This window comes from Pocillopora verrucosa, chromosome 4, assembly GCF_036669915.1.
Source record: "Pocillopora verrucosa isolate sample1 chromosome 4, ASM3666991v2, whole genome shotgun sequence".
Taxonomy (NCBI): Eukaryota; Metazoa; Cnidaria; class Anthozoa; order Scleractinia; family Pocilloporidae; genus Pocillopora; species Pocillopora verrucosa.
In genome coordinates this window covers 26787163-26814515 of record NC_089315.1, presented here as the reverse complement: position 1 = coordinate 26814515, position 27353 = coordinate 26787163, and the positions used below count along the sequence as shown (strand labels likewise).

Here is a 27353-nt window from a genome sequence, read left to right as displayed (position 1 = left end):
GAAAACTCCTAAGAAAAACAAAAAGATTTTTAGGAAATTTCAACTCGTACGGCAACTAGTTTCAAGATGTTCAAAGCTGAATTCAATTTCTTTACTTGAAAAATATTTCAGTTATTTTACGACGTTGGTCGTTCTAGTAATTTCAGGAAGGCCTTAAAAGCTGTAAAATTCAATTTTTTTTTCTCATGGAGAGGGTTCCTCGCACGCTCCACCAGCGAACGGTTGTCATACAAACGGAATCGATCGCGATATCATCACTTTTAGACAACCATATGAAGCTAGGATTTCCAATTCCTAGTAGTTTTAGTTCTTAATTTTTAATTACTCGAACCTAAGTACTAAAATCAAATCAGACATTTCATAAAACTCTGAAGTTGTGTTGTCTTTTAAGATACTTTAGCTCTTCAACGATCTTCAAATTTCTACTCCAAAAGGTAAAATAATAATCCAAACGACCAATTTATTCTCATCTTGATGTGTGGGGTTTGGAAGGCAAGTCTTAATTTCTTCCTCCTTTTACCCATTCAAGCAATCAACTGAATTTTATCCAAGAGCAGAAGTTGGTGTCAAGATTTTAAAGCCATTGTCTCAAACCGATCTGTCTGCCAATCAGGTAGTTCGACCTATTTCGTCACGCAGCTAAATTAATTCAACGGACCTAATGTCAGAAAGAATAGCATGCGGTGTTAATTTCGCTAATTGTCGCAGTTTTGAGATTTTCATCGACTGAATAACGCGGGCTGGGTGTATTTGAAATGAATAGCATTTCTGCTGACGATTTTGGACGGATAATTCTGTCGGCGGTAAAATTTCCGTACAGCCCCATCCAACATTATGCATTCAGTTCTTGAACAGAGAAAACAATGACAAAAACAATACATTTCCATTGGGAAAACAGATTTGTTTTACAATGGTATGGGGCTGTGCGGAAACTTTACCCTGTCGGCTTACCTGTCTTTTCCTCGAATGTTCTCCGGCAACTACACGCTCGCGGAGGTTCTTTACGTACTTCGCCATAATTCAACCACTCTGTGGTACATCGCCAATGCGACTGACTTGGATGGAAATGTGGTAGAGCGGACTGTTGACGTGTAGTTGTGGGTAGATGAGTATATCTTGCAGGCCACTGAAGAGCCACCAACGAGCAACACGACCGCCAACGCGTAAGTGTCACGCCGTGTTCGTAAACTATACCTGTTATAGCACTAGAGAGAATGTTTACCTTTTAATGGGAAGCTCTCGGTAAGATTTTAAAAAGGATGGCTTTTCCTTACCTTTGTATTGAAATTTTCAACGATCGAAACTCATTCACATTGAATTTGTAGCGAAATGTATGCCCGGCCCTCCAAATATACACTTGGGCATTTGAAGGTCGTGATTTTGAAACTTTTTCTATCATATTTCTTTCGACCATCACTCCTCAAGGTGAATTTTAAACAAGTAAATTATGTTGATAGACTTCGCCCAAATTATTATCTTCTTAAAATAGCGTTTCCTTAAGTGTCATTGGTATTGCTCAACAGGAAAATTAGTTGTAAAATTACTGGCGAGACGGCTTATTTTGACGATCGAAGCAATATTTTCGAGTGATTGTAAACACACTAACGTGCGCTTCATATCCAATGTTCTGTGAAGCGTGACAGAGTTCTAGAGCGAGCGTGCTCTTCGTTTCACGAATTTGCTCTCTAAGTAGCGACGGAAATCATTTTGGCGGCTTTATTTTGTGATAAGCTGTTGCAGTTGCCTCGAATTGTAGCTTTAAACCATTTATGTACGGCTCACGTTATGACACTGTAAATGATTCCAGCTTACGATCGAATATTTTGTCTCCTTGGCCTGGCGCTGTGAGAATGAAATGCAGCTGCAAACCAAACGGTAGTCGCAAACGCTACCCATATCCTCGACCTTTATTTCGAAACTAAATATTCATTAAAATACAGGCGTCGAGGACATACTTATTGCCTTGATCGATTAGAAATTCGAATTAGCTGCTTGCTAAGGGTACATTTACATTCTTTACACAGATACTCACGTTGTCACAATATGCATAGGATATGGCATTTGCAAATATTATGCTTCAGAAAGCCCGACAGTATAAGTATTGGAGAAAAATGTGACAAGATTCACATTAACAGTCTTCATCCTTGGAGAAGTCTCAAAATCCAGTTACAAAATTATAAAACGACAAACGACTTGTCTGAAATGTAGCTGATAATTTTAGCACGGCAAAAATAAGACACAGGTCTTTACCTTACACGCAATGTCGCGAACGTCTTAGAATACCGTACCAAATTACCACGGTCACAGCTCGAGCCCCATACATTTAGACATTATGAGAGATCCGAATAGAATTCAATCGATCTGTCGTCATGATCGGTTGTTATAGAATACAAATAGGTAAAACTGGTTCAAAATGGGCGGAAAGGACGTCAACAATATATTGTTAGAGGACTTGGGTGCGGAAGTTGCATTCGTATAGCTAAAATATATGTTTACAGTGAGACAATTTTTCAAGTGGAGATGAGCAATCCACTTTACTTGGGTTGCCTCTCAGTCTCAGATGAAGTAACAAGTGGTAGATTTAAAAGATACGTTACAGATCAGCCTTTCACGCGCTGTTAATTAGGACGTCAATAGCATTTTCGGTTTGTTTATGTATTCTGTTTTCGGAAAAATTAAAATTGAAAACCCTAATTCAATTCATACAATATGAATTTAAAAAGACGAATTTTACGTTGCAGATGATTAAGAGAAGAAAATGATCTACTTGTTTGTTTTAACCTCTATGTTGCAACCCACTCGTGCATATTTTGGCTAACCCTGAGGGTCTCCCCGCTATGGGCAAAAATCGATTCAGAAAAAGCGACCAATGGCTACATGTGTCTCCTACTAGTACGGATAAAGAAGGCCTACAAAGAATTCACGAGGTTCAATCTGTTTTCAGTTATTCCACTTCTTTCAGCGAGTGTTAAACTTTCAGTTTCATTCGCACTTTGGCAACTGAGTGTTTCACATGCCTATGCATACTGTATTTCCTCAAATGAGCACCCATGCTCAGTAAGTGCCTTCCCCCGAATAACTCCCCACTCTTAAGGAAATCGATTATCAGCACATAGATTGATTGGTTGATGAGTGATACTCTATTTCCTTACGTGCTCGGTTCTTTTCGATGACTACAGTATCTATTGCTTTCTAAAGTAGTAGACACAGAAACGATTTAAATGAATCCCTCACTAGACACAAAATCGATTTTATTGAACCCCTCAATTGTGTTCGTTTCATCACTTTCGGGTTTTTTCATCCAAGTTTATTGATATTACTACAGTATTGGAGTTAGTCGATTACAGTCGAACCTGTATTTAGCGGTCATCTTGGGTGAATGGCACTTTATACAGGTCGACCTATTACAGGTTCCACAGATCAGGAGTATTGTGAAACGATACGCGTCATATTATGACATAATTGATCATTTAGCCTACAAAGAATCGCACACAAATACTACTAACGTTGATTTCGAGAGATAAACATAGATTAAATTGATATGAAAGTTTATTCTTAGTGTTCAGTGTTCCAGTCGCCTTCAAAAAACCCTCCTTTTCTTTTCCTTCTTGAAACGTACCTCTATCATGACAAGTATCCTATTATTTTTACTTTTGAAGATCGAATGTCCTGTTCCTCGAACATCTCTGGAAAAACGTTGCTCTCCAAAGTCCTTTCCATTTCCAGCCCCCAGCCAAAAGCAAGGGTATTGAAAAAGCCGCAGCTGGAGGTTGTTGTCCTGCACGCTAATCTGAAGCTGATTGAAGAAGTAAATATCTTCAAAGATGATACTGCTGGAAAACAATCCATAGTAAGTATTTCCTTGTTAAACAAAATGGCGCTTTGTCAATTTAAGAGTCTTAATCTTCAGTAGGCCCTAGTTCCACTCAATCTATCTTTAGATCCCGCCCACTTTCGGAGGGGCCATTGCAAGAACCGATCTCATGCTGCATATTTTTCGCTAGTTGGCAAACACCCTCCGTGGGAGTTTAGCAACATGTACCTTAATCGAGGGAGAGCCCTCGGAATTCTCCCGTGCATCCAAGGTGAATGGAGAAAGCGCTTTCACAAACCAAGCTATTGATGAACAGATTTGTTTTGGCAGCCATGTTGAGCAGTTTGGACAGTTGTTGATCACACTACTAGGACACTGTCACGGCTCTAGTAAACAGTTCAAGGTAAACAAATGTTCCATTAACTTTAGTAAAATATTTCTGCTTGGATAGTGAAAAAGATACATAGTGACCTTGGTACATACATCTTCTTTTCTCAAATAGCTACATGAAATGATGAACCTGTGCGTTGAGGAAACACCAGAGAAGAGGCCTACGGCGTCTTGCCTCCGACAACTCTTGGAAGAAGTCTGGAGCACAAAGGGTGATTCATTTGTTTGATCTAACATACGGAGTAAAACACTTCACAAGTGTAAAATACATATATTGGTTGAGCTTTTAAAATAATCCAAAAATGTTTGTCCATCCCTGCAGTACGTAGGGTACAATCCATAAAGAAAAGCCATGTTTATCTTGTCAATAACGGAAGAATGCACTACAACAAAGTGCATTAGCAATTATGCTTTGTAAGTAGTTAAACCTTGTGTAGAGTATATTGGTACGAGATGTATCACTGACATCTGTCAGTGAAAAAAAAAGGAAGTCTGAAAATACTCATTTGCTTAAAAGCCATAATGTAATTTGCCTAAGAGCCATATTTTATCCAATTACCGACTGTCTTTTAAAAGACTACAACGCATTCAGTTTGCGGCAGCTAGTTTTGTCTGCGGACAGTATGTAAACAGTATTGACACTGTTCTCAAATTAGGCTGTTACCTATGGAAGAACGTGGGCAACTGCACGTTTTAAGGTCACGCACATAGCTAAATACTGCCAAAATTAGCCAAGAAAGCTCCAGCTTGAGCAAGTAAGGCATAACAAGAACTTGCGCTCATCCATTTCCATCAATTTAGTCATTCTGTTGGCCTCTAACACTTTCCAGGATAGCGCGTCAGTTCTTTTCAACTCTTTACTAGCAAATGTTAAATCTTGTTGTAATTTTAAGTCTTTAAGCAGGCGAACGTTAGCTACTCTTGGAGAGCGCTGCCAGACCGGCGCGCAATAATCTTTTAGACTCAGTCTTTAGTTCAAATAAATACATATTACATACCTTTGTAGATAATTATGTGATTTTATTTTACATTAAATTGTTATATCAGGCGAAGAGCCATTTCGTATGGTGATATTGGTTTTAACCATAATAATTGTTATTATTACTATTATTGGCATTGCTCCGTAGCGTTACTTTTCATCGTTCTTGTGGAATCAGATTGGTAGATAAAAGTAGCTCTTGCACAGCTGATTCAGTTCAAAGAAACCACATTGCCTTCTACATTCCTCCAAGTGAATATAACACCTAAATGTATTCAACTTTTGATTATAACATAAATCTTCAAGTAGTGTAAAAGACTGCTGAAACTACGGTAACACTTCTTTATGACTCACAGAAATAAGGTGAACTGGACAGCACGTAATAATTTCTTATTTTGAGAGCAGAATAATTCCCTTAGACGTATTTACACCCCAGATCGTTACTTTCACGTGGCGTCTGTGTATTCTCAGGGCTTCTCCTGAATATTCCTTAACTTCAATACAGATGAACAAGACCCACAATGTCCAATTTTCAGCTGTTATAATGCTTCCATTGAGGCAAAGTTAAAAAGATATTTAGCAAAAGCCTTCAATGCCTTTAATGTCCATAATCATTCTTTAGATTTTCTTCACACGTCGAGAACAAAGGAATACATTATGCCTTTGTTCTGCCCCTTTGATGTCACTCTGTAATCCGGTTCAAAATTTTTCTCCCTTTCCCCAGCGAATAAAACCGAACTTTATTTACCACAATTGCAGTGGTTTAACGGCAGATCCCTAAGTAAATGGTCAAAAAGGCAAATTTAACCACAAGGTGTAGCAGTTATGAGAAGCGTAATTAATCGAATGCACTACTCGGCTGTTATTGTTTCGGATGATGCTAATTTTACTCCACGAGAAGGGATCCGGTACAAATTGCTTGCTTGTTTACAGTTATTGCTTTACAGTTTAATCGGAAACTCCTGGAAAAAAATATTTTTTAGGTAATTTCAACTCGTATGGCAACTATTTTGGCGTTCATAGCTGAATTCGGTTTCTTTACTTGAAAAATATTTCAGTTAAGATGTGGAAGGAATTTTTTAGTTCATTGTGACTGTGGCATGAAATTCTTTTTTTCTGATGGTTTTTCCAGTAAGTGCAGGAATACTTTAAAAGCTATAAAATTCAATTTTTGTTCGTATGGAGAGCGTTCCTCGCACGCGCCATAAGCAAACGGTTGTCATGCAAACGGAGTCGATCGCAATATCATCACCTCTAGACAACCGTACCATGAAGCTAGGATCTTCAAGTCCCAGTAGTTCTAGCTCTCAATTTCTCTTTGCTTGAACCTATGAAAATAAAGCCAGCTTATGAAAACTTCACCGCTATATACTACTTGAAGGCTGACTAAAATCAAATCAGACATTCCATAAAATTCAGAAGTTGTGTGGTCTTGTGAGATGCCATAGCTCCTCAGGGATCTTCAAATTTCTGTAAGGCAGGTCTATATTTCTTCTTCCTTTGACCCTTTCAAACGTTGAGGTGGATTTTACCCAAGAGCAGAGGTTGGTGTGCAGATTTTAAGGCTAATGACATAAACTGACTTGTCTGCTTATCAGATAGTTCGATCTATTTCGTCACGCAGCTAAACTAATTCAACGAACCTTGTCAAAAAGCATAACATACTGTGTTAACTTCACTAATTGTCACCGGTTTTGAGACTCTCACGGTCTGAATAACGCGGGCAGGGTGTATTTGAAACGAATAGCATTTCTGCGTTCTCTAGCAACTACACGCTCCCGGAAGCCCTATTCGTACTTCACCATCATTCAGCCACTCTGTGGTACAACACCAATGCTGGCGTAAATGAAAATGTGGTAGAGCGGACTGTTGAAGTGTACTTGTGGGTAGGTGAATATATACTGCAGGCCACTAAAGCGCCACCAACGAGTAACACGACCGCCAACGCGTAAGTGTCACGCCGCGTTCGTAAACCATACCGGCTATAGCTCTAGTGTGAATCTTTACCTTTTTCCATGAGAAGTCACTCGGTCAGATTTTAAAAAGGATTACTCTTTCTTCCCTGTGTTCTGAAATTTTCGACGGTCCAAAGTCAAACTGAACTAGCCCCGGGTGAAAATTCCAAGTGGAAGATCTTTCCTGATAAGAAATCTACAAAATACCTAAGTAACCAGAATCATTCATAAAAAAGAAGAGTGGTACTGCGAACAACAGTTATTATTATCTTTTTTTATACTTGACTTGCTTCTCCTGCTAACAAAGAATAATCCTTGGAATAAATTATTACGCAACAAACCACTCCGCAAAGGAAATAGTGGTTTAATAATTGAGCTGAAATTAAAGAGATCTTAATTAAATCGGTAAAGACTATGATCCTAAATTCAGAATCTTTCTGGTCAAACGTCGCTACTTATAAAAAAAACTGCCAAAAAAAGTTTCATGCTGTGGAATTTACTGCACAATATTTTTATCTTAGATGATTTTGCACACATTGAGAGAGATTATGATCCTGTTTTCGAGGATACAAGAAGAAGAGGCCTACAGCCTCTTACATCCGCGAAATATTGGAAGAAACCTGGTGCAACGAGGGGTTTTGGGATACATGCCTATGAAGAGACTAAAGAAAAGATTGAAATTACCTATTCAATCGTATTTGGTACCGAGGTTGAAATGGCATCTTCGATTTTTCTGAGTATTCAATCAGCTTTTTTTTTCTCTTTCTAACTTGCATTTAAAAATAAACAGTTTCGACGATTTGCATAACATCGAAAAACTTTGCTGCATTGGGGTTTTCTATTATGTTTAGATCGCTGCAGAATCATACAACCATCGCATTACTGCGTGGTTTATAATACCGGTAAACGGATAGAAGGTCAGAGGTTCATTTTAATATAATCTATACAAAAGCTGGACAGTATATATGAAGTTCGTAAGTATTAATTCAGAGGTGAAACACCCAAGACCTTCAAAGAGGATTGTCGATCCCGCTTATGTTTGAGCTTCGTTAGTTTCGATAAATCAATTAGTTGACAAAAATAAACTATGATTAATTTGAGTCAAAATGAAAATAGTAAAACCAATGATGATAATGATAACCATAGTGATAATGATAAAAATATGATAGTATTAATAATGGTAATCTTCGTGTTGATGTCTCAAAGGCACGAACATAAAATTAATATCCTCGTGCGAATCGTTCTTTTTTCTCGATCTCCATAAAATATAGTTGTCGGATACGATTGTAAAACAATTTCAAAAAGAACCGATCTTGATGAGCGCCTATATTGTGAACCCAATGACTGAAAATGTCTCTTTCCTGTCGTTTAATACAATAACGATGATCAATTTGACCTCATTAAAATTAATCAAGTAAAAGTAATATCGCTTTTCATCTCGATGGTAAACACGGTTACCTTGACGATTTTGTTAGCAGCCCGTGTGAAAAGTTATTATTAATAGTGTATACAGCATGTAGCAAAGACATTATATTTTCGAGGCGGGAGAAATTCTGGTAGTTCGATTGTATTTTCTTAGTGTAATTAAATACAGCAGGACCAATACAGTTAGGCTATGAACCACTTCTGCTTAACAATACTCACAAATAAGTTGCCAATAGTAAAGTCTGTAATCATGTTCAATTTGTAAGTAATGCCTCATGCAAACAGTTATCTGTCCTTTTCGACATTGTTAACTCGAAATAACATCTCTTGAAAATTATGCTGCCTGCAAAGTTCATTACCGGAGTAACCCCAAAAACTTTGAACATATCAATTATTCACTTCTACTTTTTCGTTTGACTTTATTTTCAAATCACGTCTCTTAGAATATATTCTCTCTTTCCATTCACACACACACACACATATATTTTTTATTCACATAAAGATATTTAGCTTCTTGATAAATTAGACTTCTATCAAACATGAAAAACTTTTAGCTCTGGCAAGAAAATTAACCTCTGCAAATTAAATGAAAAATAAAACATTCGCACCCAGCCCAATACCATTAATAAAGACAGGTGAGTGCTTTTCAGCTACACTTAACCTTGACTAATGCTGAGCATGTGCAAAAAGGTATTTGGATCAAAGCTCTAGGTACTAAACCGAAACTGCACTGAATTTCAGAATGAAATATTGAGGAGGATTGAAAAGGAAAGAAAAATGTACTTCTAAGGTAACTATGGCTTTGAAGGAGTTTATAGAAAACACTTACTTTACTTGATGAAAATATTGACAAAAAAGTCAGCATCTCCAAATAGGTTATATTGGCCTAGATTGCATCGAATAGAATACGATCGCGCTCCCAAAGGGGACTTCAAAGTATAATGACTGTTTGCACGACCAGCTTAGTTTCACAAGTGACCGATTTAAGGACTCTTTGATTCATTAAACGGGGTTCAGTATCATATGTCTCACCTTTCCGAACGATTCGGAATTTGTTATTCTTTATCTTTGCCGTAAATTGGCCTTTCTTGGGCCAAACCGGAAAAGATATTTTAGAAATACGCCTCTCCTTAATGCACGGAACTTATGCGGTATTCATAATTTTGTCGTCTAACAATTTATGCAAGCGAGCTTCATGTTTAACTAAGCTGAAACGATGCTCTTTTCGGATGTTGTTGTTGGTCACTCTGCTTCGTGTAGAAGCTACTAAAACTTACCCTTTTTGTAACTTAAAAACCTGTATTTCATGGAAAATTCATGATTTTTTGCTTCGGTTTTCATTTTTTCCTTTCGACTTTTTTCAAATGAGAATTCTAGGATTACAGGCCCTAGTCAGTCGTTAAACTATTTTCTTAATATGGAAAGAGCCTGATTTGAAGATGAGGCCTGTTAAAATAAAAACTACAATACGCGAAATGGGCATGTACTGTCTCAGACCACGGTTGTATCAACACTTAATTCCAACAATTCGCCGTCTTGTGGCTCAAGAGGAAGAAAGAGGCGCAAAACATTTGACTCACGATGAAGCAAATTATTTTTTGGTTGCAATTGTATCAGAATGAAGAAAAATTATAAAATTTGACCCTTTCTTTCTTTTCGAAAGCATTTTTGAGAGAACTACAATATTGCTTTACCAATTTGCTACTTTAAGACAGAAAGTACCGCTTTACGTTTTGCGGGAAGACAACAACTGCTTTTTGTTGGACTTATCCATTACTTTTTTTTCTTTCTTATCTTTTTCGTTTTTTTTTTCTGTTTTTTTTTTTCGGTGGGTATGCTTATTGTTTTTTTCGGTTTTTGTTTTTTATTTATACTCGCCAAATACTGTTAACTTTCCAGTTTCTCGCTCGTCCGTTTTTTGAAGTCTTACTCGTTGTTTAAATACCTAGTGCTTACAGAAGAGCTTCGTAGCGATATTTTTAGACGCTTTTTCATTTATATGGAACTACGTTAGCTCCTAAAGTAGGAGAACTCAGAAAAAGCATGGAATCGCCTTGAAAGGAAGGAGGTACCCCAGTACGGTTAAAGTAAAATATATTGCAAGATGAAGAGCCTGACAAATTTGGAATTATTTCCTACGATATGCACGTTTTCTGCTAAAAAATTCTGCTAAATTGAGAAATTTGGGGGAAAATTGGCATAAAAAAACCCACATGGATAAGAAAGAAGACGAAGAGAAGCGAAGAAGTATTGAGTGGAAGAATTAAGTTTATAAAATGAAAGTTAAAAATGTTATCAATCGATGCTTTCTGAGACTCCAATTGATGCTCGCAAATGTTACGTAAGGTACGATTCTCGCTTGTGCAAAAAGCAATTCAGGATATTTTTCTTATGCAAATGCGCAAAAGATCAAACGTGACTAGTTTGTCACTTGAAAGAGCAGCTGCAAACATTCAAATTATTATCAGTCAAGCCGAATTGATTTTTATTTTTAATTTCACAATTCTGATGTATCCTTTGATGCGTCTTCAAGTGCTCTTAGCCCTCCAACTTAACTTTTAGTGCATGAAGCGTCAATCATTCGCCCCTCTTACAACTTATCCTAAATATTGTAGTAGTCAATACCTAGTCAAGGGTCAGAAGACATCCTGGGCAAATCGATGGTGTTCCAGTTGTCGAAGCCATTAAGCACCCTATTTTAATTTTTTTCTATACTTGCAGCTTCATGACTCCAAAGTACGTGATTATCTACCCACATTCAATTAAACAAAAGATACTGCGGTTAATTTCCATTAAGACTTTGACAGGCTGATTCTCAGCTCAGACCTCGCCCCTGCATATCATTCGCAGCATCTTATCTCTGTTTCTCCACTTCTCTGCCGACTCATATTTTTACTGCATTTTGCTTAATTGGGCCATTGGGTCTCTTTAACCGTCACATTTATCGAAACTTTCTGCTTCCCAGACGTTATCGGAAATTGTTGGCCATTAATGCCATACAAGTGGTGAGAATACTTCATTGGGTCTAGACTTCAGAGGGTATAAAGTTTCCCTCTATTTCTCTTTCAGCGAGTGCATTAACTGCCCAGAAATGGAGCTATTTCATAGGTCGGAGTGCCTTCTTCGGCTTGCAATTGTCTTTCTTGTCGTAGAAGGCTGCGCTTCTCAATACCTTAGAGGTAAGATGACCTACAATGATTTTTCCTCCTCAAAAATGATTCAGTTTTGAAATATTTTATTGTGAATTTCCTAATAATTCTTAGGTATCTATGTCCGTTTTTATTCATTTCTCTTTTTAAGTCCGTGTATCTGATGTTCGAACTTTCGCACGGACATAAAAAATTTGACATATACTTTGACCAATAGTATATTTCTCAAAATTAGCGTGAAAAAAATATCCCCACCGTTTCTTTAAACGAGCAGGTTTATGTATTTTCAAGATAATTTGAACCTGGAGTCTTTTACTGTCAGCTTAAAGAAACAAGGGCAAAAGTTATTTAATTTTATCTATAGTATCGAGAGTTTCTATGCTTTTCTACTTCACAAATGTAATATGGAAAACAAACTTAATTTTCCTAGGTTTCTCTATTTGCCACTTCGACTTGATAGATTTGTAGAATTAATTTTAGGTATTTTTTGGAGATCTTCGACTACATAAATTCAGGAATATTTACAAATCAAGATGAGAAAATTTTCAAAATCAGCAGATTTCTGCTAGACTTAATGTACATTTGAAATTTGTTCCCTTTTCACCAATTTGCAGCAAGTCATTTTTAGATAAGTTAGCTTGTGCAGCTGTCTTCTTTTCCGATTTGAACTTTAAACACCTGGCCATTCCATCTAACATCTCTTAACTCAAAGTCACCGAGCGACGGACACCCTAACACTCAATTAACCAGAATTAACCTTGCACTGTACATTAATTTTCAGTCTCTATTTGGGTACTATTTTCTTCAGTTTCTCGAGGTTCATTCGACCCTCCTCCTTTTCAACCAGCTTTCGGGGCAACAAGCTATTATGAAAGCAAGACATACCAACATTTACACATTTTAAAAGGAAATTAAAAAGCCAATTTGTCCAAAAGTGACTGGTTGGGATGTGTTGTGTAGGTGTGTTTCCTTTACGTAAAATCCAGAATTAGTTTCTTCTTCCTGGGTCTCTATTTTCATTCCAGGAAAATGTACCTTCGACGAGAATACGTTCTGTAGCTGGTATAACGAAAGATACACCGACCATTTTGATTGGTCTCTCCGCCAAGGAAGTTCTCCCAAACGTCGAACAGGTAGATGGATAAATCCTTTCATATACTGTGATCGCATGAGGAATATGAATAAATATATATACATATATATTCCCGTTTTCAAAAGCGTTGCAATTTTAAAAAAAAGTTACTCTAACCCAGGCCCTAAGAAATATTGTTTTCTCATCAAAAAAAGTCTCATTCCCGCAGCGGAGTGATTGATATCGATTAAGGGTGCGATATGATGTATAAAAATCGGCGATAATAATCGGTCGAGACCACCGGAACGCGAGTCATTTTGGATAAATCTGTGATCGAATGAACTATTTAAATGACTACTCTCCAACGTAAAGTCGAAATACCCTTTGATTTAGAACATAAGTATTTACTTGCCGATGGGAAAATGTACCATTTTTTTTCAAAGATAAAGAAGCATATATCTACATCGAAACGTCATCTCCACGTATGTATAGTGAAAAAGCCAGGCTGAGCAGTCCCTGGAAGACAGGACCCCAGAGGATGGAGTTTTTCTACTCTATGAATGGCAGTACTATCGAGACCCTGTCTGTGTATGTAAAAATTAACGGCAGCGAATATAGGGTATGGAGTCGCTATGGAAGCCAGTTATCAAGCGACTGGATCAAAGGCTGTGTGACTTTAAACTACCGAGGAACTTATCAGGTAAAAACTTTTTTTCCTTCTTTGTTGTTTTGTGTTGGTTTGTTTGTGTGTTTGTTTTTTTGTTTGTGGCTGCTTTTTTTTTGCTTTTTTTTTTGTTTTTTTGTTTTTTTTTTGGGGGGGGGGGGGTGGGGGGGTGGTTCATCAAGATAAGTTATCTGTGTTATCTTAGTTGGCTTGCAAGAGCATTTTCGAACAGTAGAAAGTATATTGCCAAATATAGTTATTCAAGTTCGAATGCGATATACTTTTTTTCCTCTGAATAAAACTAATTGTCATCTTCTTGACTTTCAAACTTGTCGATAAGCTTGAGACCTCCTATTTCCCTAATAATCTCCCCCCCCCCCCTCATTAATGAAACTATCGAGTAGTGTGGCAAAACCAGGCACCCAATAAGTGTTTGATGTAAATATTACAAGGCATGCATGGAAACGGAAAATTTTCTTTATTATAGTACGGAAGACTAATTCCATATTGATTATTTGCATATGTTTATTTTTCTCAGGTTATAATTGAAGGAGTAGCAGGTATATCGAATGCCTCAAACATTGCCGTTGATGACGTCAGCTTCAGCAAAAACCTAAGTTGCGTTTCCGATGGCAAAATCACACCTGAAGAAACATTTGAAGGTAAAGGCCCAGTCTATCGCATGAATAATGTGTGAAATTTACCTAGCAAAAGTGTCGAAAACAGCTACGAGTACTACAGGTTTTTTTTTGCTTCCTTTGTGCAAAGAACGTGGTAATCCATGACAATCTACAATAATTAACAGGCAATACAACATATGTTAAAGAAAGTTTTACCGCTAATATAATTTTGTAATGAGATTTTCTGTACACAGATTAACAGCATAAGAGTTTTTCGCATCGAAGAATTGACAAGTAGAAAGACGAGTCTTAAGTTCATTCAGGACTTCTTAAACTGTGTTTCAATTTGGTTACTCTAGTGAGCTGCACCTTCAATGGAGGCTTTTGTGGGTGGCGTAGCTTGTCGTTGTCATCGGATCAGGCCAGCTGGAAGAGAGCGGGCAACAAAACTGGACAGAGTGGAGATTTTGGTGGTAAGAAAAACCTCTCGGAGGGAGCTATTTTCTTATTGAACTCAAAGAGATTTTGGAGCTGAACGGAGTTCACGAGGTAACCAATTCCCCTCCCATTCAGTTAGTGCTCGAGATAAATTTTGAAAGGTGCAAGTGAACATCTTTTTAACTTGAACTCTGTGATAACACTTTCTTAACATTCGTTTACAATTTCACTCAAAGGAAACTTCATTTACACTTCTCGACCTTTCAAAGAAAATCAGTCCACCCATTTATTGAGTCCTCTTATGCTGGGACCAAAGTGTTTTCGCTTCTCATATCACATGTCTGGGTGGAATGTTGGAAGACTTGATATCTTGCTTCAAGTCCGGAGGCAGCGAGGGGATTACTTGATGTGGAAGAAAACAGGAGATCAGGGAAATGGGTGGATACAAGGTGGCATTGGTATCGGCTACACCGGCGAATTTCAGGTAGAAAATAAAAACCTGGAAGAAAATTGCCAGAAAAAAAGAGATTTAGTCCTGCACAGCCATAGAATTATTCTTTACCGGAATCATTAAACTTTCATTGTGGTACACACGAAGGAATCTATTTTTACTCCTTTGCAAGTCCATTGCAGGTAAACAAATTTAATTGGTATTCATTTGTACCTATGGCTAACAAGAAATATCCTCAGAATAGTTCGTCATAGGAGTAATTGAGTCGACTAGACCTCGAACCATGGACAAAAATTTTCACCCATGATAAATTTGGCGCTAAACTAAATTAAACCCTGCCTATATGTTTGCCGTTTCGACTGAAACAATGTCTATTGTTACAGATTGTGTTTAAAGCAACTCCTGGCAAAAATTACACAAGCCGTATAGCGTTGGATAGCTTCATATTAGCTGATGGACTGTGTGACGATGAGAATGAACTTGACAGCAGTCAACAAGGTTTTCAACTCGTATCTATCGTATATGATCATTACTGCTTACACATCTCAACTACATTAATTGTAGCTTCTGATATCTATGTGATGTTCTAAATGCAGATCACCGTTTTTAGGCCTTTTTCGTATTTGAAACCTAACCGTTACTTTTCTAGGTATCTTTCAGCATAATTTTTCTCGTTAGGCCGCTTTCCATGAGTACTTTTTTCTTTTCAGACAACGCTCACAACATTGGTTGTATCTTTATACCGCAGGAAACTGCAACTTTGACCAGAATTTTTGCTTTTGGAAGAATGATTTGAATTCCATTTTCAAATGGACTCTTCGAGGAGACAGAGCAACCAAGTATCAGACTGGACCCAGCGGTGATCATACTTCAGGTACCATCGATTCATTAACATTTTACTTATTGTTTTTTTTAGTTGAAGAATTAACCAATCTTCAGTTGTCAATTAGTGATACTTTGTTTGCCAGACCAGCTAGGTATGGATTAGTTTTTTTGCTATTTTTAACAACAAAAATTAGAGTAGGATGCCTTGTTTGTAGAGAATACATAATGGCTAGAACGTATCATTAGTGGAAACTTATTGAAAGTGCATTTTTCAATCGCAACCCTTTAAGATGGCTTTAGTAGACAAAAGTGGAATTAAATGAGGAAAAATCAGATGAAACAAGGGGGAAAGTTATTTAAGAGTTGTCCAGGCTCATCGGTTACCTTCTAGGTTTGATTTTGATGTTTGGACTCATTTTGCTTTATGATTTTATCATGATAATGATATATATATATATATATATATATATATATATATATATAATGATTATAATGATAATTATAATGACATTTTATTATTATAATAATTTGGAGTTGCTTGATTCAGGCGCGACTGTTTACTTTCCTTTCTATCTAGGCACTGGCTTGTACATTTATATTGATGCTTCAAGTCCTCGCCAGCCTGGAGACACGGCGAGGTTGACAAGTCCATGGATGCGGGGACCACAGTGTATGACCTTCTTCTACCATATGTTTGGTTCAAACATGGGTTGTGTTGTTCTGTACATTAGAATCCAGGCTGCAGAGAAGTTACAACCAATATGGTTGCGGTCGAAGGATCAAGGAGACCGTTGGACACAAGGGAAATTAAACATTAAAAACAACCTAACGTATCAGGTAACATGAATGTCTCGACATTTCATTCTAGCTCTCTGTTCTGTTGTCCTTTCCTGTATCGCGTTAGGCCAACCATAACAAAGTGGCAGGTTCATGAACCCGATTCCACATATTATTTTAGTAAAGAAGCCGTGATGTCATATTCAGGTTGAATTAAGGAATAAAAGAGGCTGAGCACACGACAACCCAGCAGCTCATATTCAAAACTGATTCGCAAAAAAAGGCAGCTTATGTATCATCTGGTAGTCAAAATGGTAAGTGCCTTTTTTTGCAACGTATCATCAGTCTCTATTTTGTGCCTTTCTCTAAAAGATAATCATTGATGGCATCAGAGGAGGTGGTGACTCAGGGGATGCAGCCCTGGACGACTTCACCTTTCAAAGAGGACCTTGCCGGCAAATAGGTACAAAAGAGAAATTATTCCTGAAAATAGACATTTATTTGTGTCATTATCAAATTTTGGTGTGTTCCATATACACTGAGTTCACATATAGATTTGGCCAAGCCTAAAAGCGGAGCTCTTGTTAGTTTATTTTCTAACCCTTCATTACTCTGAATAAACACTGTAATAAACTCCCCAGCGCTGGCTGTAGAAGATTTTCTTCAAGGACCAGTCGGGGGGATGGGGAGGGTGGGAAGAATTGACGAGGTCTGGAACCTGGGGAAGATGTTCTCACAACTTGCAAAGCGATCAACACGCATGCTAGTCAGCGGTATCTTCAAACAGCTTAGGACCTTCGTTGTTGTTCCTAATGACTTGAGCAAATTTTCGAAGACAAGGAATGTTTGCTTCTCCAGATAAAGTGTACAGTGTCAGCATCAGTTGACATTTTATTCTATTGAGCGTGACTTATAATTTCGGTTTGGGAAATTGAGCCAAAATTGAAAGAAACGACGGTAAACTACTTCGCGTTAAATCAGTAAAACAATACGCCAGAATCGTATGGGCTTCTCTTATATCTTCTCTTGAAGTTGCCAGGTATGAGTGCTTTCCCCGCCGTTTTTCCCTTTCTTGAAACACTCTATGTTGAAGGAAACTTTATAATGAGTGTTAATTGTGACAGCAACGAAACATCCGTGAAGCTATAATAACAATTACCTTTCCACGTAGACAACCCAAAAATGAAGCATGATATGAATAAATTGAATCTCACTCAGTTTGAATGTAGAATCCAAAATCTAATTAATTCACTGGTGAATAGGAAAAGGCTCAAAGTGTTTTTCCTGCTTCTGTCATTCTAAATATCACAAATCAATCACTACACCACTTAAGTGTGATTTTTTTTGATGATGTGTACTTTTGTGGCTTATGGATATGTAATATCTTGTATCTACCTTTTACCAGCTGACATCTGATAAGAATCAAGTCCACACTGGTAATTTGACACATTTGTAGGCACACCCAACAATTGATTAAACTTTAATTGATCAAAAACATGAAGCCGGGGCAATAGAGGAACGAATTGTACTGTAAAACCCAGGACTACTGATCTGAATGCCTAACTAAGTATCTCTAGTTAAGCTTTATGGAAGGTTTAGCATCCTATTTTTCTCGTCGCAAAACTCACGAGCCACGGCCTCCCCGTCGATGGCTATGTTCTTGAACACGTGCATTACAGCAAGGGGTGAGAGTCGCTATGTCCTTGTGGTTACCCCTAGATACGTCTTGACTCTACGGATCGGGCTAGGACTGCGCTCAAGAGTTGCAGTTGACACGGGCATCGTGAGAAGGATCGTGAGGATGGTGTTAACGTTTCGATAAAGAATTGGATTTAGGCAGTCGAGAGTGTCAGCCAGAGTTGTTAGTCGCTCTCCAGTTGAATGCAGCTACTTTGTTTTCCTCCGCAACATCTCGTTCTCGTACTCTCTCTTGTCAGTCAGACCGCTTGAATACGCGTCATTCGTCTTACCTTAGACATCGTTGCCTAATCTCTGCACTTTTGTCGGGAGAAGATACTGGGCTAGGAAGCGATCCTCATGTGATAAGGGCCTGACGTTCATTTCTTGAATGAAATGATCATTAGGAGGGAGGTACACAGCTCTTTACCAGTAGGATTCTGGTTTTGTGGTGGGACGTTCACTCTGTGTTGCTGTCTTCCGGTTGCTCTTGGCATGCATAGCCTAATGTCAAACTCAGCTGCTATCTGTTTTCCCCGCTCATAACTTCCTTCCACATCGACGGATCGCCTCTCTCAGCTTTCATGATATTTATCCCGATTCTCGCTTCTTGGGCTGCTTCGATGAGATATACGCTATTGTCTTGCAACATAGTTGACAAGGCAACTGTGTTGGAAAGGACGTGCTCAGCTGCATCTAGAACGACGACTGGAAACGCTGCACGGAAGGTGTATAAAGCATCAGTCCTACTCGCCCATCTTGTCTAACACAGAGTTCGTAGCTTTGCACACCTATCCATTTCTTCTCGGACTCAGGCGTTCTGATTAAGAGACTCCTTAAAGGCCAGCGGTCGCTTTGCTGAATAGTCAAACGCAAACGCGATGGTTTGTACAGTGCTTAACATATTGCGTATCAAGGGCTCCCCACAAATATAACCAATTCCAATGTGAAGTTGTGAGTGCTTGAATTGTGAGTGCGCCTTACAATGACAGTATACTGCCTCTGGTACCTGTTGCTGTATGACGACCTGTACTCCCCTGTGTACTCCTGAAATATTTACAACACTGTCTTATCCTTGTGCTCGCATTTTATGGATGTCAATTCCAAACTCAGTATGGGTGTCATGAACGTTTCAGTAAGTGCTACTCCCTTCGTGCTTTCTGCCTCTACGAACCATAGAAAGTCCTCTCTCACCTCTACCTTGTTTTATCCTTCCTTTCTGAGCACGAATCGTACACATATTGAGATCTGCTCCTTTGTCCCAGAATCTGTAGCTTAACCTGCCAAGAGAGCAAAAGAGGGGACACTGTTGCAGTCTTGTAACAATAAGTTACAGATGTAGTCGCCACAAAGTTCAATGAGCTCATTCTGGACATCCCGTGGAGTGTACTTTGGAATTGCTCTGCTTTCATTGCTATTCAAGAGGCCTGCAAGCACAGGATCAGTCTTGGGTCTAAGCTGAAAGAAGATAAGAACATTGCTGTTTTTTTCCCTGCGTCCTCTTAGCGCAAAATTATGTTTGCCACACAGCACTATTACATCAACGATTGCTTGAAGGATGTTCCGACTTCTTTCAACAGTTTTATTCATTTGTGAGGAGAGATAACTACAAATATCTTTTTGATTTCCGCTTGAAATGTGTACAAAATTATCACCCGTAATAACAGCGTCATGTGGGGGGCGACTCGCAGATGTGTAACTTAACTAGCCTCCCAATGTTAGACCAATCTGACACACCCTCAGTCGAAACAAATGATCCTTCCTGTTGAGACACTTTCTCCTGCTTGCCAAACACACAATAAACGCACATTACCGAGTAATTAGAGATGGAGTACCGCATAATTCATTGTTTAAAAGCCATTGGTGATTCAGCAGCTTTCTTTCTATGTTGCAAATGCATCTGGCTGCAAACTGGAACCGTTGGCAATATGGCCATGCCTCTTGAAGCAACTTAATTCTTATGTTTTCATTCTTCAATTCATCATCACTTAGCGCTCCAATGTCTGAAATGATGACAAGTTAAACACTCCGTGTGGGCGAGACAAAGCGATAACTCATTAGGTTAATTACTTTACCTTCGCTAAATAAAGAATATTGTATTATATTGAGGCGAGTGGTGTGTTTGCTTCCTCGTTCTCAACTTGGCCTACATGAGAAACTGTCGCAGTTTGCCCAGCGTCTGCCGAATCGCCCTGGGTATCCGAATTTCTCGCTCCAACAGGACGGAAAAAAAAATCTGTAATGTTACGGTTGCTGGACGCCATATTCTCTTTTGTTTTTCGTTTGCAATGGCCTATGAATACGGTGAATTGCCGCAGCCTGATCGAACACACAAGTTCAATTCCAAACATTTTTTCAGACGTGGTTTTCTGCAATCATTTTAAAGTGGCAATCAGAAACCAATCAATTTTCTGCTATCATTATTGCTTTTGGGCTTTTAAAAAATCTTTCTGCAAAGTAAAATTGATTCGTTTTGTGGACAGGCCTTGTAGAACAAATACCTAAAAACGTTTACCCGATAAAAAATACTGCGAAAGCATTGCTTCGCATATTATATAACGCAATGAAAACTTTTGACAAAAACCGCAACCACTGATGCATGTGTTACATTCAAATGCAATCAAATATAGAAGTAGACGTAGGAAAGAAACCCGGAAGGAAAGTTGGGGACACGAGCACTGAAATGGTCTCCATGAGTAGGTTTTTTTTTTTTTGCGATTTTATTTCCTTGCGCGTTTTCTTAACAGTCGCCTAAAAAAATAGTTCTATGAAATTGAGAATTAGGTTTTAAGCTCATTGAAGTTAAGATGACTTCATGTTTCAGATTTTAGTCAAAGAAATGTGTAATATCTCTTTATAAGGATGAAAAAGGAATGCTGTTTATGAGTTTTAAAATTGTAAATGCCAAAAAAATTAAAAAGATTAAAATAAACAAAAAAAAAAAAAACTAAAATATGGCGTATATATTCAATGAGATTTTAATCATCAACTGACACACAGAGATTTGTAAAAGAAAACCAGGGCATAAAATTAAAGATTCAGGAGAGGCATATGACATAAACTAGCATACTAATGTTCTCACCTGAATCAAACGAGGATTGGGAAAGAAATGTTTGAATTGTTCCGGGCCTTAGCGTAAGAGAAAGCCCAGATAACACGACTTACCTCCTCTTCTTTCTCGGATCTTTTGTGGTTCGCTTCTCTTTGTTGATGAGCTCTTTTCAGTCTGTTTTCTGGAGCTCTTTGTATTTCCTTCTCAAGTTGCTCTTCGCTAGATATTCTCTTTTTATTTATTCCTTTTCTTGTTCTCTTTCTCGTTCCTCTCGCCGTATTCTGCCTATTTTAGCGTTCCTTCGAACTTTCTTGAGCGTTTTTCTCGACTCTCTTCATGCCTTTACTTCTTGCTTTCTTCGGTCGCTCTGTCTCTTTCTTTCCAGCTTATATTCGCTCAAAACCCTTTCTCCACGAACTTTAATTACAACAATTTCCTCCGGTTGACAAAGCTATAGCTTTATCGGTAATGTTGCTTTGCAAGTTGATTAAAAATTGCGAGATTCTGAGAATTATTGTTTAACTACAACCTCACCAGTTTGATTTCCCGCTCAAAACGCGTGTTGCAAATTATTTGCTTATGCGGCTTCGCATCTACTAGCCCACGTGAAGCCCTCGTGTAATGCCTAACCGTGTGCCCGCGGTACGCTGCACGAAAGCTCGGCACTCGAGTCTGCGTACTTCATTGTCATCTGCCGGTGTCTCCTGGCGCACACTAATGGATTATTCTAGTTACGCACGCAATCGCACCTGCGCATTACCTTTTCCTTAGCCCTTCCATTACGTAATGGCTAAGATAGTGCACACAATGCAGTTGGCCACGCATGCTAAAAGTGGTACCTTGTACGGTCGGTCGTACGGTCGCAAGTTCAAATTTTTTCGGCTTGATGGGTTACTACCAAGAGCTCCGCCATAGCTGTAAATTTTTTTTATACAAAGATGAATCACACGACGTTTATAACATCCCTAATCTTATTGGGACCTCCTATTACGTTCTACAGAGAGAGTATATTTGTATCTTCGATGACAAACCTTTACCACATGATGATTTCAATCTGACTGTTAACCTATTTCAAGAATAGTGACCCTTACTCTTATTCTTCAAACGAATTTTAAAGTTTTTTTGAATATCCATAAGAAATAATGATAACGTCCGTCAAAATTAAAGAGGCTCAAGATGATTACTCTGCCAATGTCAGATGAGTATGAGTGGTTGAACTACAAACCTCTACGTTGATAATGATGATACCTATCTAACGATCTGTTCTGCTTTTATCTTTCATTCAAGATGAAACTACGTATTACGTTTCGTCGTATATGGGTAAAGATTTTAAAATATCCTCTCGACCTTCTGAACACAGTCTCTACTCCGAAGAATTCCGTTTTACTCTCAAACATCCAAGAGGACTTCTAACAGAAACCTCGTATTTTATCTACTCTGAAGCATCCAGGAGACACGGTTTCGTTGGGGAAAAACTAGATTTGTCTGACCATGATAACTATCCCTTGGACGTGGTTGTCCTTGGTGACAACGGACCGTCTCAAAAATGCAAGACGATTTATTTCATCAACAGGGATAACATGGGACCAATGATAAGCCTGGACGATTACAGCGCCGTGGATTGTTGCAAAGGAAAAAATAAATTCTCTCTTTGTGCTTTCAATGTTACTCAACCAGGTAGGAAAATTAACCGCGCGTTGTACATTGTGAACGATTTTACATAAACATTTTTTACCTTCGGTGATGGGGACTCAAAAGAGGCTTGCCTGGGTAATGCACTAAGCTTAAGCTTAAGACTACCTCGTCTCGTAAGCGTGAGATTCCATGTTGTTCCTCAAGTTTTTTTTCTATAAAACTTGAAATAATGTGTAGCATGAAAATAGATACTAGGGGCAGAGCTGAGTAGCGTCTACTAGGGGCAGAGCTGAGTAACGTCTGCGCATGCGTTAAGCTTTGGCGCGGAAACCTGATTTTGAGTCGTTTGCATGTTTGGTTTTCCTACTATTGCTTCGAGGTGTTTTTTTAAACTTGGCGTTTTATTTTTTCAGAACAACCTCCAAAATATTGTTCTCCCCTTAACATTTTCGAAAATGCAATTTCTCCTTTAAAAAAAACCGGAGATTGGAAAATGCATTCAACGCGACAAAATGCCTCGGTTTTAAATGCCAGCTCCTTTTCCCGCAAATTTCGCTGAATTTTTTTAATTTTCGCCCGCGTTATTGACCGCTCTGCTGATACTAGGCACTCTTTGGCGTTAATTTGCGTCCCTTTAAGGTAAGTCAAGGATTTGCAGGGCTTTCACTTGGATGGTTCCATTCACTTGGCTTATAAAAAAAAGAAATAATGATAATAATAGGAAAGTAACTGAGAAAGAAAGAAATAAAAAATTATACAAAAGTTTATAACATTTTTAATTTTCTCATGTTCTGAAAATGGTAAAAGTTCTAGTTATTAGTGAGGCAACAATATAATATTTTATAATTTAATAAAATAATAAATGTCGTCTAACAACGTTTACAGCTAAGAGATTGTCGGATAAATGAATATTTGGCCGAGAAGCGAATCTTTGAAAGAAATATTTGAAGAATATCTCACAGCCAAGGATATGGCTGTTATATCAGCGGATAGGGGTCAATTTATTTTATAACCCTCCTTTTATATTTCAAACTGTTTTTAAGACACTAGTAAAAAGGCCAGTGTTGATCGAATTGTCGTTAAGTATTTGCGACTAGGTTTTTAATATCACCATCATCGACTCTACAAAACAAAATTGCTCTTCTTCCGTATGGAGTAATGCACATGAACAGGTGAAACTTTTGAGTCAACGCAAAACGGCGGTTATTACGCGATAACTGTCCGGTGATTTTGCACCACGTGACGTAACATGACCGATAAAACTGCGCAGAATTAATGGTGGGTGATAATGATTGATACGTCAAAAAAAAATTTCTAACCCAACTCTGTATTACTATGTATATCTATCAATAAAATTACTGCTTGAATTCTCTCGCCTCCAAGCGTTGTAAGCAATTTGGAAATTGTTTCGACCCGTTGATGCTACCTTCATTTTAACAAAAAGCACAGACCCAAAAAAATAATAGCTGGTAAAGTATGTGAGCAACCTTAAAAGAGGGTTTTGTTCATTTGCAGATAATCGTTTGACTTCTGGATGTCAGCCTGGTTGGTACGGAATAGGAAAATCTTGTTTCATGTTTTATTTTGAATCACCTCGGGAGTGGCGCCTGGCGCGAACTTTGTGCCACGAACAAAATAGCGAAATGGCCACTGCCAAAAGAGTTGATGTACTGGAAGTCCTTGCCAATCAGAGGAAACATCTACAATCCCAAGATCTCGATCTTTTTCTCGGGCTAAAGAGCAAGTTACGCTGGACTTGGGTAGACGGCGAAAAGGTGTCAGATTCGCAAAAAGCTTTGTGGAGGCCTACCGAACCGAGTGGTGATGGTTACTGCGGATCTCTCCTGAGTTTTGTTAGTTGGGATTCAACTTGGCGTGGGTATGGATGGGGCTTGAATGACGAGCCCTGCACCGATCCCAGGAGATATATTTGTGAGGAGCCACTAGGTACGTTTCTCAACAACTTATGATGATATTTTCTAATAGTTAAATTTACTTGAATTGTACCTGAATTAAGGATATTTTCGAAGACAAAAACAGCCATACAGATTAAACCTTCAACATAACCCCACTGCGTTTCCTTTAAACTTTTTTTTAAAGCTTTAGATATAATTGGTTCTGTTTCAAGTCAAGTTGTTATGTTGACGTTGCCGGTAAGCTTTGCTCAGACATTGTCTGACGACAAATCCAATTGATGAACTCAAGCGATTACTCTGCAGTTTATCTTGTTTCAGATGTGTTTGATTGAGCTTTAAGGGTGTTAAATTATGTCGTTTATCGCAGTATTTAGAGTGTGTCCGAGTAATTTTTTTTCTTCTGGTTCAAGATGTTCCTCTCCCTGTAGCTCTCTTCTTCATGGGTGGTATTAACAAAAGTGTGGACCTGAGCCCTGGTGGAGCTAGCAATGCTGTGTTCAGTGACATCACCTTGGCACCGGGTCCTTTTGGAAATCCAAATGGTTCCTTGTTTTTAGGAACTAGCAATAGCCATATGGAATTGGAAAATCGCGGAGAAATTGATACAAGGTTTTCTATAAGTGTATTTGCTTGGGTGCATCTCAGTAATTCTAGCACTGGTCAAATAATAGATTACGGTTGCTCGATGACGGTCTTCCATTCAACGCTCGGAGTTGAAGCACTTTTTAAGGAACGGGACAGTTCTAACAGTTATCTCCTGCATAAGAGGGGCGTTCTAAAAGCAAACTCTTGGAATTTCATCGGCGTTACGTATGACTACTTCAGCGGTATTGCAACTATGTGGGTTAACGAGAACATCGTAATGCGAAAATTTTTGTTTGCTAAAATGGAGTTAGCGACTCATGGGAATATTATTGTTGGAGCCTCCAAAAATAGAAAGATGCAATTCCGTGGCAGGATTTCTTGCTTGCAGTTTTATGAACAAGCATTATCTGAGGATCAAATCATGAAGGTTAAAATACGATGTAATAAAACTGGTAAGTGGGTTTAATTTACTTGTCAGTCACAATGCCCGCAGAGCTGTAGAAAATACAGTTAAAATCGAAAAGCGCAGCAGCGTAAGATACTCAATAGAAATAAATGATAAGCCAACAATGTATCTCGCTTAAAACATCGGTAAACCTCATCTAAGAACTTTTTTAGCCGTTACATTATTTTATAAGGTTCATCCGTAATTTTTGTTTCGATAATTCCATTCTTTTTTCAACGCATGGAAGTATCTGCACCTTCAGTGGAATACAGAAGTGTCGGATGCTACGCAGACAAGCCTCATCGAGCAATTCCAACACTTGAAGGAGTAGACCCTATCGCTGCCGAGGACTTCCGCGTGCGTACGAGATCGATTGAAAAGTGCGCCCTTGCAGCTCGAAAAAGAGGATTCACTATGTTTGCTGTACAATATGGCGGGGAGTGCATGACCAGCACAACGGCAGAACAAACTTTTAATAGATATGGCGAGAGTTATCAATGCAATGCAAATGGAAAAGGAGGATCATGGGCAAACAATGTTTACATCATTCGAGGTTTGTAATGATACCATATTTTACATTGAAATGGGAGTCAATGATGTAACGGTAAAATTCCACGAGTTCGTTTGCCTAATATACATTTTAGTAGCTGGAACTTACACTTTTATTGGCTTGGAATTTGTAAGTCATAAAACACGCTAGTTATTAATTTTCAGAGAACAACTTCTCCTGAAATGATTATAGAATTTATGGTTTATCAAATTTCATTTCAAAAGTACAGTCTAGCCTGAGCAGGGATTGTTTGTTTTTGCTTTTGTTATGTTTTTATTTTTCTCGAGTAGTCGAATAGAAACTCTTCAGTCATTTTCCATTTGTTTGAACATTTTGGGTGTATTGGATATGCAGCTGGATTTTTCCCCTATGATCGATTACTAGTTAGTTGTAGCTCATATTTGCCATAGAGTGCACGTTTAGAAATGTCCTTTTTTTAACGGCTTTGCGTGATAGTTAAATTGCTTAAACTTTAAATAGATTATATTGATGTTGGATGCAACGAGGATCGCCACTCGCGTGCAATTGCATCACTCGAACAAAAAGATCCGCTATTGACAGGATGGCACAAAATACGCAAGAACTCTATCGAAAAATGCGCTATAGTGGCTCGCAAAAGGGGCTTCCGCATGTTTTCAGTTCAGTATGGTGGGGAGTGTTACGGCAGTGCAACAGCAGAAAAGACTTTTGATAGATATGGCAAGAGCGATAAATGCGAAGGTGATGGAAAAGGAGGAACTTGGGCGAATCGTGTCTATGCTTTTCAAGGTTTGTCACTGAATTTATTTACTTATTTTCATTCAGTTTCTTAGTTGAGATATAATCAGGTATTTTGACGTTTTATGTCAAGACTGATACCATTTAATCTTTGGTTCCCTGTTTGACGCTGGGATCTCTAATGTTTTTACAAAAGGGTTGAAGATATCATTGAATG

At 38.3% G+C, this 27353-nt stretch overlaps 2 protein-coding genes across 4 annotated transcripts in view; both read left to right on the top strand.

The window, feature by feature from the left end:
- The first annotated feature begins 934 nt into the window (after positions 1-934).
- LOC136280255 (uncharacterized) lies at positions 935-5250 on the top strand. 3 transcript variants are annotated; one of them, XM_066165227.1, is made up of 4 exons: positions 935-1163; positions 3660-3850; positions 4131-4217; positions 4317-5250. In XM_066165227.1, exons 1-4 carry the CDS (start codon positions 1106-1108, stop codon positions 4431-4433), a joined length of 453 nt encoding a protein of 150 aa, XP_066021324.1. In that variant the 5' UTR covers positions 935-1105; the 3' UTR covers positions 4434-5250. The 3 variants fall into 3 exon arrangements, 2 of the variants coding, with proteins under 2 accessions (XP_066021324.1, XP_066021323.1); XM_066165226.1 differs by having other exon boundaries at positions 4005-4217; XR_010717203.1 differs by lacking the exon at positions 4131-4217.
- A 6404-nt stretch (positions 5251-11654) lies between these two features.
- The window catches only part of LOC136280404 (uncharacterized), a 43631-nt gene continuing 27932 nt past the window's right edge, over positions 11655-27353 (top strand). The window contains 15 exon segments of the mRNA XM_066165425.1: positions 11655-11742; positions 12738-12845; positions 13228-13484; positions 13987-14110; positions 14428-14541; positions 14743-14990; positions 15341-15455; positions 15706-15831; positions 16360-16619; positions 16932-17022; positions 22576-22965; positions 24439-24870; positions 25250-25876; positions 26117-26422; positions 26900-27187. Coding sequence (XP_066021522.1) covers positions 11655-11742; positions 12738-12845; positions 13228-13484; positions 13987-14110; positions 14428-14541; positions 14743-14990; positions 15341-15455; positions 15706-15831; positions 16360-16619; positions 16932-17022; positions 22576-22965; positions 24439-24870; positions 25250-25876; positions 26117-26422; positions 26900-27187 — 3574 coding nt within the window.